The following is a 17,936-nucleotide window of genomic DNA, read 5'->3' as shown; positions in this document are numbered from 1 at the left end:
CAGGTGGTGCGTTTCCTCTGACCTCGGGCCGTGTCAGACAAGGTGGGTGGATGGGTTTCTCGCTGGTGCCTCGTTTCACATGCTCCTCTGTTCCCTACTCCTTTAAAAAATAACATACTCATCAACTCGTTGTGGTGGCAGCACACACACTTTTTTCAGTGTGACTCCATTGGCACACTTTTTTTGGTTTTTTTTTGCGGTACGTGGGCCTCTCACTGTTGTGGCCTCTCCCGTTGCGGAGCACAGGCTCCGGACGCACAGGCTCAGTGGCCATGGCTCACGGGCCTAGCCGCTCTGCGGCATGTGGGATCTTCCCGGACCGGGGCACGAACCCGCGTCCCCTGCGTCGGCAGGTGGACCCTCAACCACTGTGCCACCAGGGAAGCCCCTGGCACACATTTTTTATGATACTCACTGGCTCGTGAAAATAAGTCCTTGCACATATATGTGGAGAGAGTGGCGCTCGGGACGTTAACGGGAGCGAGCGTTGCTGTGTTCACTGTTCCCTACCCGAGCTGAGGCATCCTGGTGTCGATCTGGCTCAGTTAAAGTTTCAGGTTTTTTTCACGAACAAAAAATATTTTCATTAGTTGAGAAAAGGGGATATAATTCTTTTTTCTTTTAATTCTTTTTTATTTTTTAACATCTTTATTGGAGTTTAATTGCTTTACAATGGTGTGTTAGTTTCTGCTGTATAACAAAGTGAATCAGCTATGCATATATCCCCATATCTCCTTCCTCTTGCGTCTCCCTCCCACCCTCCCTATCCCACCCCTCTAGGTGGTCACAAAGCACCGAGCTGATCTCCCTGTGCTATGCAACTGCTTCCCACTAGCTATCTGTTTTACATTTGGTAGTGTATATAAGTCCATGCCACTCTCTCACTTCGTCCCGGCTTACCCTTCCCCCTCCCCATGTCCTCAAGTCCATTCTTTATGTCTGCATCTTTATTCCTGTCCTGCACCTAGGTTCTTCATAACTTTTTTTTTTTAGGTTCGATATATATGTGTTAGCATACAGTATTTGTTTTTCTCTTTCTGACTTACTGCGCTCTGAGTGACAGACTCTAGGTACATCCACCTCACTACAGATAACTCAGTTTCGTTTATTTTTATGGCTGAGTAATATTCCATTGTATATATATGCCACATCTTCTTTATCCTTTCATCTGTTGATGGACACTTAGGTTGCTTCCATGTCCTGGTGATTGTAAATAGTGCTGCAGTGAACATTGTGGTACATGTCTCTTTTTGAATTATGGTTTTCTCAGGGTATATGCCCAGTACTGGGATTGCTGGGTCATATCGTAATTCTCTTTTTAGTTTTTTAAGGAACCTCCATACTGTTCTCCATAGTGGCTGTATCAATTTACATTCCCACCAACAGTGCCAAAGGGTTCCCTCTTCTCCACACCCTCTCCAGCATTTATTGTTTGTAGATTTTTTGATGATGGCCATTCTGACTGGTGTGAGGTGATACCTCGTTTGTAGTTTTGATTTGCATTTCTCTAATGATTAATGATATTGAGCATTCTTTCATGTGTTTGTTGGCAATCTGTATATCTTCTTTGGAGAAATGTCTATTTAGGTCTTATGCCCATTTTTGGATTGGGTTATTTTTTTGATATTGAGCTGCATGAGCTGCTTGTAAATTTTGGAGATGAATCCTTTGTCAGTTGCTTCATTTGCAGATATTTTCTCCCACTCCTGAGGGTTGTCTTTTCGTCTTATTTATGGTTTCCTTTGCTGTGCAAAAGCTTTTAAGTTTCATTAGGTCCCATTTGTTTATTTTTGTTTTTATTTCCATTTCTCTAGGAGGTGGGTCAAAAAGCATCTTGCTGTGATTTGTGTCATAGAGTGTTCTGCCTATGTTTTCCTCTTAAGAGTTTGATAGTTTCTGGCCTTACATTTAGGTCTTTAATCCATTTTGAGCTTTTTTTTTTTTTTTTTTTTTTTTTTGCGGTACGCGGGCCTCTCACTGTTGTGGCCTCTCCCGCTGCGGAGCACAGGCTCCAGACGCGCAGGCTCAGCGGCCATGGCTCACGGGCCCAGCTGCTACGCGGCATGTGGGATCTTCCCGGACCGGGGCACGAACCCGCGTCCCCTGCATCGGCAGGCGGACTCTCAACCACTGCGCCACCAGGGAAGCCCATTTTGAGCTTATTTTTGTGTATGTTATTAGGGAGTGTTCTAATTTCATTATTTTACATGTAGCTGTCCAGTTTTCCCAGCACCACTTAAAGACTGTCTTTTCTCCATTGTATATTCTTGCCTCCTTTATCAAAAATAAGGTGACCATATGTGTGTGGGTTGATCTCTGGGCTTTCTGTTGATGTATATTTCTGGTTTTGTGCCAGTACCGGACTGTCTTGATTACTGTAGCTTTGTAGTATAGTCCAGAGTCAGGGAGCCTGGTTCCTCCAGGTCTATTTTTCTTTCTCAAGATTGCTTTGGCTATTCGGGGTCTTTTGTGTTTCCATACAAATTGTGAAATTTTTTGTTCTTGTTCTGTGAAAAATGCTAGTGGTAGTTTGATAGGGATTGCACTGAATCTGTAGATTGTTTTAGGTAGTATAGTCATTTTCACAATGTTGATTCTTCCAATCCAAGAACACGGTATATCTCTCCATCTGTTTGTCTCATCTTTAATTTCTTTCATCAGTGTCTTATAGTTTTCTGCATACAGGTCTTTTGTCTCCTTAGGTACGTTTATTCCTAGGTCTTTTATTCTCTTTGTTGCAGTGGTAAATGGGAGTGTTTCCTTAATTTCTCTTTCAGATTTTTCAAAATTAGTGTATAGGAATGCAAGAGATTTCTGTGCATTAATTTTGTCTCCTGCTACTTTACCAAATTCATTGATTAGCTCTACTAGTTTTCTGGTAGAGTCTTTAGGATTCTCTATTTATAGTATCATGTTATCTGCAAACAGTGACAGCTTTACTTCTTTTCTTATTTGGATTCCTTTTATTTCTTTTTCTTCTCTGATTGCTGTGGCTAAAACTTCCAAAACAATGTTGAATAATAGTGGTGAGAGTGGGCAACCTTGTTTTGTTCCTGATCTTAGTGGAAATGGTTTCAGTTTTTCACATTGAGAATGATGTTGGCTGTGGGTTTGTCATATATGGCCTTTATTATGTTGAGATAAGTTCCCTCTATTCCTACTTTTTGGAGGGTTTTTATCATAAATGGGTGTTGAAGTTTTTCAAAAGCCTTTTCAGCATCTATTGAGATGATCGTGTGGTTTTTATCCTTCAATTTGTTAATATGGTGTATCACATTGATTGATTTGCGAATACTGAAGAATCCTTGCATTCCTGGGGTAAACCCCACTTGATCATGGTGTATGATCCTTTTAATGTGCTGTTGGATTCTGTTTGCTGGTATTTTGTTGAGGATTTTTGCACCTATGTTCATCAGTGATATTGGCCTGTAGTTTTGTTTCTTTGTGACATCTTTGTCTGGTTTTGGTACCAGGGTGATGGTGGCCTCGTAGAATGACTTTGGGAGTGTTCCTCCCTCTGCTATATTTTGGAAGAGTTTGAGAAGGATAGGTGTTGCTCTTCTCTAAATGTTTGATAGAATTCACCTGTAATCCATCTGGTCCTGGGCTTTTGTTTGTTGGAAGGTTTTTAATCACAGTTTCAATATCACTGCTTGGCGTTGGTCTGTTTATATTTTCTATTTCTTCCTGGTTCAGTCTCGGAAGGTTGTGCTTTTCTAAGAATTTGTCCATTTCTTCCAGGTTGTCCATTTTATTGGCATAGAGTTGCTTGTAGTAATCTCTCATGATCCTTTGTATTTCTGCAGTGTAAGTTGTTACTTCTCCTTTTTCATTTCTAATTCTACTGATTTGAGTTTTCTCCCTTTTTTTCTTGCTGAGTCTGGCTAGTGGTTTATCAATTTTGTTTATCTTCTCAAAGAGCCAGCTTTTAGTTTTATTGATCTTTGCTATTGTTTCCTTCATTTCTTTTTCATTTATCTCTGATCTGATCTTTATGATTTTTTTCCTTCTGCTATCTTTGGGGTTTCTTTGTTCTTCTTTCTCTAATTGCTTTAGGTGTAAGGTTGGGTTGTTTATTTGAGATGTTTCTTGTTTCTTAAGGTAGCATTGTATTGCTATAAACTTCCCTCTTAGAACTACTTTTGCTGCATCCCGTAGGTTTTGGGTCGTCGTGTTTTCATTGTCATTTGTTTCTAGGTATTTTTTGATTTCCTCAGTAATCTCTTGGTTATTAAGTAGTGTATTGTTTAGCCTCCATGTGTTTGTATTTTTTACAGATTTTTTCCTGTAATTGATATCTAGTCTCATAGTGTTGTCATCGGAAAAGATACTTGATACGATTTCAGTTTTCTTAAATTTATCAAGGCTTGATTTGTGACCCAGGATATGATCTGTCTTAGAGAATGTTCCATGAGCACTTGAGAAGAAAGTGTATTCTGTTGTTTTTGGATGGAATGTCCTATAAATAGCAATTAAGTCCGTCTTGTTTAATGTATCATTTAAAGCTTGTGTTTCCTTATTTATTTTCATTTCGGATGATCTGACTATTGGTGAAAGTGGGGTGTTAAAGTCCCCTACTGTGATTGTGTTACTGTCGCTTTCCGCTTTTATGGCTGTTAGCATTTGCCTTATGTATTGAGGTGCTCCTATGTTGGGTGCATAAATGTTTACAGTTGTTATATCTTCTTCTTGGATTGATCCCTTGATCATTATGTAACATCTAAAATAAAATAGACTTTATTTTATTTTTTTTGTTTTTTTTTTTTTTTTCGGTATGCGGGCCTCTCACTGCTGTGGCCCCTCCCGCTGCGGAGCACAGGCTCCGGACGCGCAGGCTCAGCGGCCATGGCTCACGGGCCCAGCCGCTCCGAGGCATGTGGGATCTTCCCAGACCGGGGCACGAACCCGTGTCCCCTGCATCGGCAGGCGGACTCTCAACCACTGCGCCACCAGGGTAGCCCTGGACTTTATTTTAAAGTCTATTTTGTCTGATATGAGTATTGGTACTCCCGCTTTCTTTTGATTTCCATTTGCATGGAATATCTTTTTCCATCCCCTCACTTTCAGTCTGTATGTGTCCCTAGGTCTGAAGTGGGTCTCTTATAGACAGCATATATATGGGTCTTGTTTTTGTATCCATTCAGTCAGTCTGTGTCTTTTGGTTGGAGTATTTAATGCATTTATATTTAGGGTAATTATCAATATGTATGTTCCTATTACCATTTTCTTAGTTGTTTTGGGTTTGTTATTGTAGGTCTCTACCTTCTCTTGTGTTTCCTGCCTAGACAAGTCCCTTTAGCATTTGTTGTAAAGCTGGTTTGGTGGTGCTGAATTCTCTTAGCTTTTGCTTGTCTGTAAAGGTTTTAATTTCTCTGTCAAATCTGAGTGAGATCCTTGCTGGGTAGAGTAATCTTGGTTGTAGGTTTTTCCCTTTCATCACTTTAAATATGTCCTGCCATTCTCTTCTGGCTTATAGAGTTTCTGCTGAAAGATCAGCTGTTAACCTTATGGGGATTCCCTCGCATGTTATTTGTTGTTTTTCCCTTGCTGCTTTTAATACTTTTTCTTTGTATTTAATTTTTGATAGTTTGATTAATACGTGTCTTGGTGTTTTTCTCCTTGGATTTATCCTCTATGGGACTCTCTGTGCTTCCTGGACTTGATTAACTATTTCCTTTCCCATATTAGGGAAGTTTTCAGCTATCATCTCTTCAGATATTTTCTCAGTCCCTTTCTTTTTCTCCTCTTCTTTTGGGACCCCCTAATGTTGGTGGGGTTATTTGAATGTTGGTGCGTTGGTGCGTTTAATGTTGTTCCAGAGGTCTCTGAGACTGTCCTCAATTCTTTTTTTTATATAAATTTATTTTATTTTATTTATTTTTATTTTTGGCTGCGTTGGGTCCTCGTTGCTGCGCGTGGGCTTTCTCTAGTTGTTGCAAGCAGGGGCTACTCTTTGTTGCAGTGTGCAGGCTTCTCATTGTGGTGGCTTCTCTTGTTGGGAGCATGGGCTCTAGGTGCACGGCCTTCAGCACTTGTGGTACACGGGCTCAGTAGTTGTGGCTCGGTGGCTCTAGGGCGCAGTCTCAGTAGTTGTGGTGCACGGGCTTAGTTGCTCCGCGGCATGTGGGATCTTCCCAGACCAGGGCTTGAACCCATGTCTCCCACACTGGCAGGCAGATTCTTAACCACTGTGCCACCAGGGAAGCCTCTGTCCTCAGTTCTTTTCATTCTGCTCTGCAGTAGTTATTTCCACTATTTTATCTTCCAGGTCACTTATCCGTTCTTCTGCCTCAGTTATTCTGCTATTGATTCCTTCTAGAGAATTTTTAATTTCATTTATTGTGTTCTTCATTGTTTGCTTGCTCTTTAGTTCTTTTAGTTCCTTGTTAAACGTTTATTGTATTTTCTCCATTCTATTTCCAAGAGTTTGGATCATCTTTACTGTCGTTACTCTGAATTCTTTTTCAGGTAGACTGCCAGTTTCCTCTTCATTTGTTAGGTCTGGTGGGTTTTTACCTTGCTCCTTCATCTGCTGTGTGTTTCTCTGTCTTCTCATTTTGCTTCACTTACTGTGTTTGGGGTCTCCTTTTCGCAGGCTGCAGGTTCGTAGTTCCTGTTGTTTTTGCTGTCTGCCCCTAGTGGCTAAGGTTGGTTCAGTGAGTTGTGTAGGCTTCCTGGTGGAGGGGACTAGTGCCTGTGTTCTGCTGGATGAGGCTGGACCTTGTCTTTCTCTCGGGCAGGTCTGCGTCTGGTTGTGTGTTTTGGGGTGTCTGTGACCTTATGATTTTAGGCAGCCTCTCTGCTAATGGGTGGGGTTGTGTTCCTGTCTTGCTAGTTGTTTGGCACAGAGTGTCCTGCACTGTAGCTTGCTGGTTGTTGAGTGGAGCTGGGTCTTAGCGTTGAGATGGAGATCTCTGGGAGATTTTCGCTGTTTGATACTACGTGGAGTTGGGAGGTCTCTGGTGGACCAATGTCCTGACCTAGGCTCTCCCACCTCAGAGGCACAACCCTGACACCCGGCTGCAGCACCAAGACCCTATCATCCACATGGCTCAGAATAAAAGGGAGAAAAAAAGAAGGAAAGAAAGAACAATAAAATAAAGTTATTAAAATAAAAAAATAGAACCAAAGAAGAAATCCACCGATAACAAGCACTAAAATCTATACTAAACAAACCAAAATACCCCTGACAGACAAAACCCTAGGATAAATGGTAAAAGCAAAGCTATACAGAGAAAACCACACACAGAAGCATGCACATACACACCCACAAAAGAGAAAAAGGAAAAAAATACAAATATCGTTGCTCCCAAAGTCCACCTCCTCGATTTGGGATGACTCGTTGTCTATTCATGTATTCCACAGATGCAGGTACATCAGGTTGATGGTAGAGCTTTAATCCGCTGCTTCTGAGGCTGCTGGGAGAGATTTCCCTTTCTCCTCTTTGTTCTCACAGCTCCCAGGGACTCAGCTTTGGATTTGGCCCCGCCTCTGCGTGTAGGTCGCTGGAGGGCGTCTGTTCTTCTCTCAGACAGGAGGGGGTTAAAGGAGCGCTGATTAGGGGCCTCTGACGCACTCAGGCTGGGGGGGGCGGGGAGGGAGGGGCACGGAGTGCGGGGCAAGCCTGCGGTGGCAGAGGCCGGCGTCACATTACACCAGCCTGAGGCGCGCCATGTGTTCTCCCGGGAAAGTTGTCCCTGTATCCCGGGACCCTGGCAGTGTCGGGATGCACAGGTTCCCTGGAGGGGAGGTGTGGAGAGTGACCTGTGCTCGCACACAGGCTTCTTGGTGGCGGCAGCAGCGGCCTTAGCGTCTCATGCCTGTCTGTGGGGTCCGCGCTGATAGTCGCGGCTTGCGCCTGTCTCTGGAGCTCCTTTAAGCAGCGCGCTTAATCCCCTCTCCTCGCGCACCAGGAAACAAAGAGGTAAGAAAAAGTCTCTTGCCTCTTCGGCAGCTCCAGACTTTTCCCCGGACTCCCTCCCGGCCAGCCGTGGCGCACTAACTCCCTGCAGCTGTGTTCACGCCGCCAACCCCAGTCCTCTCCCTGGGATCTGACCTCCGAAGCCCGAGCCTCAGGCCCCAGCCCCCGCCCGCCCCGGCGCGTGAGCACAAGCCTCTCGGGCTGGTGAGTGCTGGTCGGCATCGATCCTCTGTGCAGGCATCTCTCCGCTTTGCCCTCCGCACCCTTGTTGCTGCGCTCTCCTCCGTGGCTCCGAAGCTTCCCCCCGCCATCCCCCCGTCTCCGCCAGTGAAGGGGCTTCTAGTGTGTGGAAAGCTTTCCTGCTTCACGGCTCCCTCCCACTGGTGCAGGTCCCGTTTCTATTCTTCTGTTACTGTTTTTTCTTTTTTCTTTTGCCCTACCCAGGTACGTGGGGAGTTTCTTGCCTTTTGGGACGGCTGAGGTCTTCTGCCAGCATTCAGCAGGTGTTCTGTAGGAGTTGTTCTGCGTGTAGACGTGTTCTGGTGTATCTGTGGGGAGGAAGGTGATCTCCGCGTCTTACTCTTCTGCCATCTTGAAGGTCTCCCAGGGTATAATTCTTAAGTGCTTTGGGAGGAGATTTTTAAAGTCGAATTCACATAAAACAAGGAATGATTGTGTATCTTAAAGGCGTAATCTGGGTATAATAGTGCTTAAATTTTATGTCTCGTCACAAAGTTCACCAAGTGGTTTTTACAGAATTCACTTAAAAACCAAGCTCTAGGGAGAGTAGGTTATATTATCTCAAGTTAAAGATGAGGAAACCAAGATAACTGTTAAGTAGTAGAACTTGTCCTCGACCAAAGATTGCAGATGTTCAGTTACTCCCATATTCTGTCGTGCTGCACCCCTCGGCTCCCTGCCCCTGGTAACGTCTCCTGCTCCTGGTTTGTCTCTTGCCTACACCCTGGTTTTCTGTCCTGGTTAATCTCCTACCCCTGGTCCGTCTCCTACCTCCACCCCGGCTCCCTGCCCTGTCCTGGTCCACCTCCTGCCCACGGTCCGTTTCCTGACCTGCACGTGTTTGGTTTCTTGCCATTTTGGAGAAGAGAGCCTGCTCTGTTTTTTAAAATTCTTATTTAAAGGATTGTTGTTTACATTTAAAACCCTGAACAAAGCAAATAATTTTTTGCCATTGCAGACACGGGGGTTCATGAGACGTCAGTGTGTTAATTCAGCACCTGTTGTGTGCGGGACAGCGAGTGGGGTCTACACAGGCCCTTCTCCTGAAACTCACAGGTTACAAAATGAGTCAGGTTTTACAGTGGTTGTAACTTGGAACCATTTCAAACTCAGAACGCTTTTCAAAAGCTATTATCTGTTACCTTGTTTAAACTTATTTTTTATGAAGTATCTCAAACATATAGAAAAGTTGAAGTTCCTCAAACAGATATCTGTGTGGTCACCATCCATATTAAACAAAGTACAGTTTGATCTTTCAAACCCAGTGACAGTTGTTGTTTACCCTACGTGCAGAATAGAATATTTTTTTTCCTGGAAATTTGCAACGTGAAATCTGAGAAAACTGTGGAATATGGTGAAGTCTTTTAAAAACTGTGTCCCTGGTTCCTCAGTTCGTCTACTTAAAAGCCCTCCTCCCACGGAAGGATGTGTTTGGTGGAGAGGCCACGTGGCTCACCCTGTCCCCAGTGCCCTGCTTTGGACAGCGTTCCGGGGAGCTCAGTGGCCTGCGCGTTGGCTGCAGGGCGCCAGACGTGGGTGATCTGACTGCAGCAGGAGAGTCGGGAATCACGTCTGACCGGTGGGGCTGCTCGGTCCTTCCGTGCGTCCATGCTTTCTTCCTGCCAACATCGGGCCCAGCTCTCCGTGTGGAGTAGCTGGGGAGCATCTCTCGTTCTTCCGTGTAATTCTGACCCGAGGCCCCTTGGCTTTGCCCGTGGCCACCTGTGAAATTCCCGTCAGGACACACGGTTGCCTCTGTGTCTCTGGCAGAACCGATGCTTTCCTCACACACGTGCTCCCTCCTCAAGGCCCCATGTGTGTTTTGAGTCCTTTGCCACTGAAGCCCCAGGAGCATTGAGCAGGGCAAGGCCGCTGTGCCTCTTGGATGCCTCAGCCATGGCCTCTGGGCTTTGGCTCGGGCTTGTGGGCTCCAGGAGTTCTCTCTCAGTTCCAGGAACGCTTTGCCCCATCTCTGCCCAGCCCGGGGTCTCCACAGCCCTTGCCAAGCTGTAATATCTCCCTTCTGAGGATGCAGGGTATTGGTACATAGTTCATTGTCCCGCTTAAAGTTACACATACAGAAAACTAATGTAGTTGTTCTGCAAGACTGACTGTGTAAACTGTGTAAGGGTGTATCACGTAACTTCCAGAAGGAAAAGACTTCCGGATCCAGGCATGTTACAGTGCTCCTCTGGGCCAGCGTTATTTCTGCCTTCAAGTGCAAACCCACATAGGCTTGCTGTCCTTTCCTATGAATTTAAACTTCAATTAAACCAATAACTTAGTACATACGGTAGCAAACGTACCTTTATTTTAGATCAAGTTCACTTTTTCATGTCACCGCCTTTTCGTTTGTGTTCCTATATTATAACAGAGATTACATCTATTACAATGACCTGTATGCCTTCAACCTGGACACTTTCACGTGGAGCAGGCTGTCCCCGTCCGGGACTGGGCCCACTCCCAGGTCAGGCTGCCAGATGACCGTCACCGCCCAGGGCAGCATCGTCATCTACGGGGGCTACTCGAAGCAGGTAAGACGCGTGTGTGGGATGCAGAGTGACTTCTGTCTGCTGCCTTTTCAGTTTCACCAGCGATGAAAACTTCAAATAATAGTTCATTAGATTAATATGAACGGTCCTTTCTGTTGAATGAGAAGTGGACAGAGGTGGTGTTGATCTGCTCCTGTGTGAACATACTAAGGTTCTTTACAGTCACGTTGCGTTCTTATCCACACGCCCCTGAAACATGCAGCGTAAATGATGGCTGTGGCAGGGAGGTGCCCCGGCCACCTCCTTCCACCCTGCCACACCCCCACTCAGCCAGCGGCCAGCCCTTGTTCTGGAAAGGAAAACTGACTTGGGATTTGTGGTTGTGACCTGCCTGGGGTGTGGCTAGACGCGTGACAGCTGGGAGGGCCCCGCGAGACAGGCGGCTGCCGCCAGAAGCTGTGTGCACTGCCCAGAGCTGATGCTTTATCGCAGTAGATGCTTCTCAGCAAAACCGGGTGATGAACAGCAAGCCCTCGTCAAGCTGATGCCACTTCAATCAAAGCGGCGCCTGACTCCCAAATGCGGCTTTTCTGCAGCCACACGGACAGCTGGGGGATGATCCGAGTCCCTTTGATTCAGGAACCACTCACGCCAGGCCTTCGGCATTTGATGGCAGTGAGAAGCTGCTCTGTCGGCACTCACGGGGGATTTACCAGAGTTGGCGATAAAGGCGTGGGTGTGGCACTGGGGTTCTTCTGGGCGGGAGCGCCCTCCACAGGAGCTGCGTGGTACACGTCTCTCTCAGATGTCTTTGGGCTCCATTAATACTGTACGAGACAGAGATTTGCGAGCAGCGGAAGGAATGCTCTGTCAGGTGCACGCCCAAGTCAGCGCTCCGTGGCGTTAACGTCCACGTCCCGTTGGGGACGAGCTGAGAGCCCGTGCAGAGCCTTGCACGCCCTGGGGGAAGTTTGACAGCTCCAGAGCTTCACGCACATTCTGCGTCCTCCTCTAGCCCAGTGAGGAGAGTGAGTGTCCGGCCGGTGTGATTCGCGTTACTGGAAGGACAGCGCAGGCCACTGGGTGAGGGACTAGCGCACGGGCCTCTCATCACCCCTGTCAGGAAGGGGAGGTGGAGTGGGAGTTACATGCTTCATGGGGAGCAGCCTCCTTGCCTCCCCAGCCCCGGGCTCTGCCATGCCGGCCGCTGTGTGGAAGCCGTGGCACCGGGCGGGCAGAGCGGCGTTCTCAGGGAGGGCTCTGGCGTACAGGCCTCGGGGGGTGTATTGAAATGTGACAGCATGAAAGTTCCCCTCAGCTCGTTGGTTCTAAGGAAGGAAGGTTGCTGTCGGCGGAGCAGTGCCGTGGACGCCCGCAGGTGCAGGAGGGCAAGGGGCTGAGAGGGAAGGGCTGGAGCGCGGCTGTGATCAAGTTTGCGACACAAGCAGACGGCACTGAATTACTGCAGTGTGCGGCCAGTGGGCAAGGCCTCGTGTGGATTTATTTTTTTTAATTTATTTTATTTATTTTTGGCTGTGTTGGGTCTTCGTTGCTGCATGTGGGTTTTCTCTGGTTGCGGTGAGCGGGGGCTACTCTTTGTTGCGGTGCGTGGGCATCTCATTGTGGTGGCTTCTCTTGTGGAGCACAGGCTCTAGGTGCGTGGGCTTCAGTAGTTGTGGCATGCAGGCTCAGTAGTTGCAGCACGCGAGCTCTAGAGCGCAGGCTCAGTAGTTGTGGCGCATGTGCTTAGTTGCTCCGCGACATGTGGGGTTTTCCCGGACCAGGGCTCGAACCCGTGTCCCCTGGATTGGCAGGCGGATTCTTAACCACTGCGCCACCAGGGAAGCCCCTCGTGTGGATTTAGTTCCTGAGAGTGCCTGGAAAGGTGGGCATGGGAGTGGCAGCCACTTCCCCTGCTAGCCTGCTGGCAAAGAGGACTGTGCCGTCTCCGTGCAGCGTGAGGACGGGGGTGCCGCTCGGGAGAGTGAAGTGTGTGGTCTGCCCAGCGCCAGAAGCCTGGTTTGAAGCAGCAGACCCGGATGGAGGTGGGCTGTGCTGTCTACGGCTCAGGAAAGCTCTTTAAATGGCTGTGCCGGCTTCTGCACAGAGCGTTTGATCCTCGCACCGAAGCTTGAATCCCATTATCGGGAAGGCGATGGGAATTGAGGGCACAGGGGTTAGAGATGGAGGGTGGCTGTGTAATGATAGGAGGGTCCCTGCGGCGCCCCCGCCCATCCAGAGCAGGGCTCAGCTCGGAGCCACAGGAAGCTCTGAGAGGAGAGCTCTGGGGTGTCCCCAGCCTGTGGTCATTTATTCTGTCTGTTCAGAGGCGGTCTGGATGGAACCTGTTGTGTTTCAGATTTTGAGGCTGGTCTGAAGGCTAGTGAGTCACCTCCATGGAAGACGGGACCACAAGCTTGGGGGGGCCTTGCGTGGCTTGGCACAGCACGTGGTATTTGTCACAGCTCCCTTTTCCTTTTGCAGAGAGTCAGGAAAGATGTGGACAGAGGTACCCAGCACTCCGACATGTTCCTGCTGAAGGCTGAGGAGGGAAGAGAAGGTACATGCGCCGTGCAGGTGACAGACCAGGCGGGTGGTCAGTGTGTCGCTGGGGGAAGCGGGCAGAGGGTCGCAGGGCTGGTGGGGCACTCCATGAACAGCCCCCGTGTCCTCTCTGGGGTGTTGAGGACGCACTGAGTTAGAAACACAGGTGATGTCAGTCCATCCACAGCTCCCTTCTTGGGGGCGGGGCCACGGCATCTGTGTCATCTCTCATTTGTTCTTGCTTAATGTTAGGACGTAGACTTTTGGAAGGCATCTTGTGGGGTTGAAATGCCCACTGTTTGTTTGTTTGTTTTTTATTTGAAGTATAGTTAATGTACAATGTTGTGTTCGTTTTAGGTGTACAGCAAAATGATTCAGTCATACATACGTGTATATGTTGTTTTTCAGATTCTTTTCCCTTATAGGTTATTATAAAATATTGAGTAGAGTTTCCTGTACTATAGAGAAGGTCTTTTGTTAATTATTTTATATATAGTATTGTGTACCTGTTAATCCCATACTCCTAATTTATCCCTCCCTGCTTTTCCGCTTTGGTAAGCATAAGTTTGTTTTCTTTGTCTGTGAGTCTGTTTCTCTTGTGAATAAGTTCATTTGTATCGTCTTTTTAGATTCCACATATAAGTGATCTCGTATGGTGTTTGTCTTTCTCTGTCTGACTTCACTTAGTATGATAATCTCTAGGTCCCTCCAGGTTGCTGCAAATGGCATTGTTTCATTCTTTTTCATGGCTGAGTGATATTCCTGTGTGTGTGTGTGTGTGTGTGTACACACACATCTTCTATATCCGTTCCTCTGTTGATGGACACCAGGGTGGCTTCCCAGTGCTCATTTTTCAAGCTCAGAAGTCGGGAGGTGGTTAGTTTGCATGGTGCACGTGATGGGAGAGGGGCCTGAGCGGATGGGGCCTGTGTGGTCCTGGCTGCCCCTTGGCCCCTGTGAGACCCGTCTCCGTAAGACAAGAGGCCTGCTGGGCAGGAACGTTCCTCTTTCCTGCTGTGACGTTCTTCAAGCAGAGGCTGCAGAAACGTCACATACAAGGCGTTTCTCAGGTCCCAACCACGCCAGATTGCGGTGACTGATGGGGACGTGGGAGCCAAGGTTTAGAGCCCCTTTTACATGTCAGCGCACTTGAACTTGACAGTGGACTGTGTTCTAGGCAGTGGGACCCCAGCCCTTGTGTTCAGCCCCCGCGTCTGGTCGTCAGGCCCTTGGCCCCCAGTGAAAAGTACATGGCGTGTCCTGAGACGCATCCGGCACAGCCGGGAAAGCGACTCCCGCAGCCACGTGCAGGGCACGCTGGTGCTTCTCCTCTTCTCTTTAAACGTTGAGGTGCTGGTTGTTGTGAGTGACCTTGTGGCCCACTAGTGCATGCCGCTAGGGCTGCGCCTCCAGGGGAGGCTTGCTGTTGGCTGCTTCTCTCGCTTCTTTTAAATGTTCACTAAAGAAAAAACATCCCAGTTCCTTTTTCTGGACATGTTGGGAAGACTCCCACATGTTTTGTGCCAGGCCACATCTTGAGGGTTGCTGCGTAAACACGGCGCCCGCCTAGAAGGAAGGACCACAGTGCGTGGCCCACGGGAGGTTCTGGGGGTGTCTGAGGTCGGAGGGCCCCGCCCGAAGGCACGGTGTACGGGATCCCCCGGAGCTGGTGCGCCCGCCTCTCCCTCACCCTTCACATCACAGCCGCATGGCGCCCCTGGGCAAGTGTTGGGAGGGTGTGTGGACAGGTTCCCTACCTCAGTGCAGACTGACCCTTGAGGAGGAGGCATGGCCTCCGGGGTGTGCGGCCCCGCAGGCACAGAATAACGGCCATGGCATTCTGCAGGCCCACCGTCCCTATTTCCTCTCCTCATCAGGCAGATGGGCCTGGACTCGGGTCAACCCTTCCGGAGCCAAGCCCACCCCAAGGTCCGGCTTCTCGGTGGCTGTGGCCCCGAACCATCAGACGCTGCTGTTCGGGGGGGTGTGTGACGACGAGGAGGACGAGAGCCTGGAGGGCCACTTCCTCAGCGACCTGCACTTCTACGACCCCGTCAGGAACCGCTGGTTCGCGGGGCAGCTGAAGGTAGCCTGGGCCCCAGACCTGCAGCCAGCTCAGGGCCTGCCCGGCTGTCACCTCCGTCAGTGATGCCCAGGGCCTCCCTGGTCCCTCTGTCTGTGAGGCTCTGTGGAGCTGCCACCATCTTTACTGTCACCGTAAGCAGGGACCGGGTCGCCTCTGCCCCTCCTGCCGGCACCAGCCTGAGAGACGCGGCATAGTGGCTGCTCTCCCGGGAATGACATCCCTGGGGGCTTCATCAGGTCAGGGGCCTCAGAAGCAGGGCCCTGTGGCCAAAGGAGGGCGGATGGTCCACTGTGTGGCAAAGGCTGGCTCCGGTTGAGGTGCCTCGGCGCCTCTGAGGGGAGTCAGGCAGCGTGTAAGGGCTGGTATCTGCCGCCCCTTCCCCTCAGAGGTCACACCAGGCAGGGGTGGTGTGCTCCCTGGGGAGGGGCAGCAAGTGGACGGGGGTCCTCTGGCTGTCGGATGCTCGCTGACCCCCGTCCTGAGTCGCGGTGCCTTTGCTCTTTATCAACAGGGGCCCAAGGTGGAGAAGAGGAGGCGCAGGCGGGGCAAAAAAGGGGAGCCCGGGGGTGCCAGCAAGCAGGAACTGAAGGGGACCGGGGCCCAGGAGCCCCTGCAGGTGGTCAGAGAGCTGGTGGCAGAGGACGGGACCGTGGTCACCATCCAGCAGGGGCTCGCTGCCCTGGGTCCGGCGGGACAGCCCGAGTCCCACGACAGCGACGATGGCACCAACGAGGCGGGGGTCCCTGCGGTGGAGCCTAGCCCCCGCTCCAGCGCCATGCTGGCCGTGAAGCATGGGCGCCTCTACCTCTACGGGGGCATGTTTGAGGCTGGCGACCGCCAGGTCACCCTCAGCGACTTGTACTGCCTCGACCTTCACAAGATGGAGGAGTGGACCGTCTTGGTGGAGATGGATCCAGGTGAGGGGGTAGCACCTCTGGAGTTGCCTCGGGAGCCCCCCAGCTTGTCTGCCCTGCGCCCACAGAGGGTGCTGCACGCCTCTGCCCCCTCGCGCCCCCGTGCCCTCAGTCCCGGGGGGAGGGCCCTGTTGCCCAGGGGCACGTCTGTGCACGGCCATCCCTGCAGGGGGCCTGGGGGAGGGAGCGGGCTCACCCCGACACCACTCGTCAGCCTCGGACCTGCCCCGGCAAAGCGGACTGGACGCGTGTTTTCCCCGCGGTGCGCGTGTGTGCCCGGGAGCAGACTAGCGGCCCACCCGTCTCCGCTGCCGTGTTGCACCACAGGCTGCGCTGGACTCGGTCACTGCGCAGTCCTTGGGTCTGAGGCTGAAATCCCTTACAATCCACACGTCTGGGCAGAGGCCCTGAGCGGCTGTGCGAGACGACTGCTGTCTTGGAGCGCAGATTCTCACTCTGCCTGTCTCTGCCTCGACACGTGGGGATGTGATGTTTGCCGTGAGCTCCAGACGTGCTGGGGTCGGAGCCCCCGCACGCACATCCGCGTGTCCAGGCAGAAGGTGGGCTCCTGGGGGCGGCCGCGGCTCGCCTGCAGTTTACCCGGTGCCCTGGTCGTGTTGACACTGGTTTTTGCTTTTGCTTAAAGAATCTCAGGAGTGGCTGGAGGAGACGGACTCGGAGGAGGACAGCGACGAGGTCAAGGGCGCCGAGGGCGGCGGGGAGAGTGAAGAGGACGAGGACAGCGGCGAGGAGGCCAGGGGTGAGTGTGCCACGGGGGCCGCGCGGCCACAGCCGGTGCTGAGGTGGGGCCCCAGGGCTCACCGCTCAGGTCACTTCTCTGCCGGAGCCCTCATTTTTGTCGGTGACGAGGGTACGTAAAATTTTACCAAGTTTCTGTTAAAATTTGACTTTGCTATGTAGGTGTGCTCCTGAGGCCAGCTGAAGTGTTTTTTCTAATTGTGTCTGGAGTACGTTTGAGCATTCGCTGTTTAAGCAGGGTCGTGACGGCCTCCGTGTAAATCCGGGTGCTCACAGCACGTTCGCTCCTTCCCCGACTGAACCCGTTTCTTTCTTATTCCCCTTTCCCCACAAAAGAGCAGCGCGCCCCTCGGCGGCGCCCGGTGAGCCATTCGCAGACTCCCTGCCCAGGACCGAGCAGTAGTGGGCGAAGCTGGCGCGGACGACGCCGGGCCCCAGAGAGGAGAGTGCTGAGAGCCGCCCGGGCCGTGGCCGTGGCTTTCTCTGATGGCTCAGCCTCAGCCGCACAGCAGCCAGAGCTTAGACTGAGGGGGTGGGGTTCCCTGCCCTCAGCGCGCTGCGTGCGGTTTAAAATAAACGGGACTTGGCAGGGGGCTGCTGCCGCGAAGGTGGTCTTTTGTGCAGCCTCCGGGCCCCGGTGGTTCTGGCGGGGCCTCTGGCTGGGTCGGGGCCGAGCTGATGGTGAGGGGGAGCCGCCTACATGGCAGGCGGCACCTTGATCGTGAAGTGGAACGCTGCGGGCTTTGCGGGGCTGCCCTCTGCAAAACTAGGAGACGGGTTCCGCCCGCCTGCACGTTCAGCCGACTCCTTCCTCTTTAAGAATTACCGGCAGCCGCCCAGCGCCTCCTGTACGCGTTTTCTCGCTTCTCTGGAGAATAAAGCCTGTTGTGGGCTGCTCTGCTCGCTCTGCCACGTGGCTTTGCCTGGGGTCTCTTGGAGGGCCGTGTGCCCAGCTCCTCGGGCCGCTCCCCACCTTTGGG

The 17,936-nt window shown here is 50.7% G+C and overlaps 1 protein-coding gene across 7 annotated transcripts in view; it reads left to right on the top strand.

Annotated features, from left to right (window-relative positions):
• Positions 1-17,936, top strand: part of KLHDC4 (kelch domain containing 4) — a 71,002-nt gene that overhangs the window by 38,380 nt on the left and 14,686 nt on the right. For 5 of the 7 annotated variants that reach the window (XM_032612507.1, XM_032612513.1, XM_032612511.1 and 2 more), the window contains 6 exons: positions 10,536-10,695; positions 13,138-13,213; positions 15,075-15,283; positions 15,795-16,200; positions 16,844-16,957; positions 17,293-17,866. In XM_032612507.1, the coding sequence (XP_032468398.1) occupies positions 10,536-10,695; positions 13,138-13,213; positions 15,075-15,283; positions 15,795-16,200; positions 16,844-16,957; positions 17,293-17,675 (1,348 nt within the window). In that variant the 3' untranslated portion in view covers positions 17,676-17,866. Of the gene's footprint in view, positions 1-10,535; positions 10,696-13,137; positions 13,214-15,074; positions 15,284-15,794; positions 16,201-16,843; positions 16,964-17,292; positions 17,867-17,936 lie in introns of those variants that run through there. The other 2 variants (XM_032612509.1, XM_032612510.1) reach the window with 2 other exon arrangements.

The sequence above is a fragment of the Phocoena sinus genome, chromosome 19 (genome assembly GCF_008692025.1).
Source record: "Phocoena sinus isolate mPhoSin1 chromosome 19, mPhoSin1.pri, whole genome shotgun sequence".
NCBI lineage: Eukaryota > Metazoa > Chordata > Mammalia > Artiodactyla > Phocoenidae > Phocoena > Phocoena sinus.
Note: the sequence above shows the minus strand (reverse complement) of the source record. Positions and strands in the feature narration are given on the sequence as shown.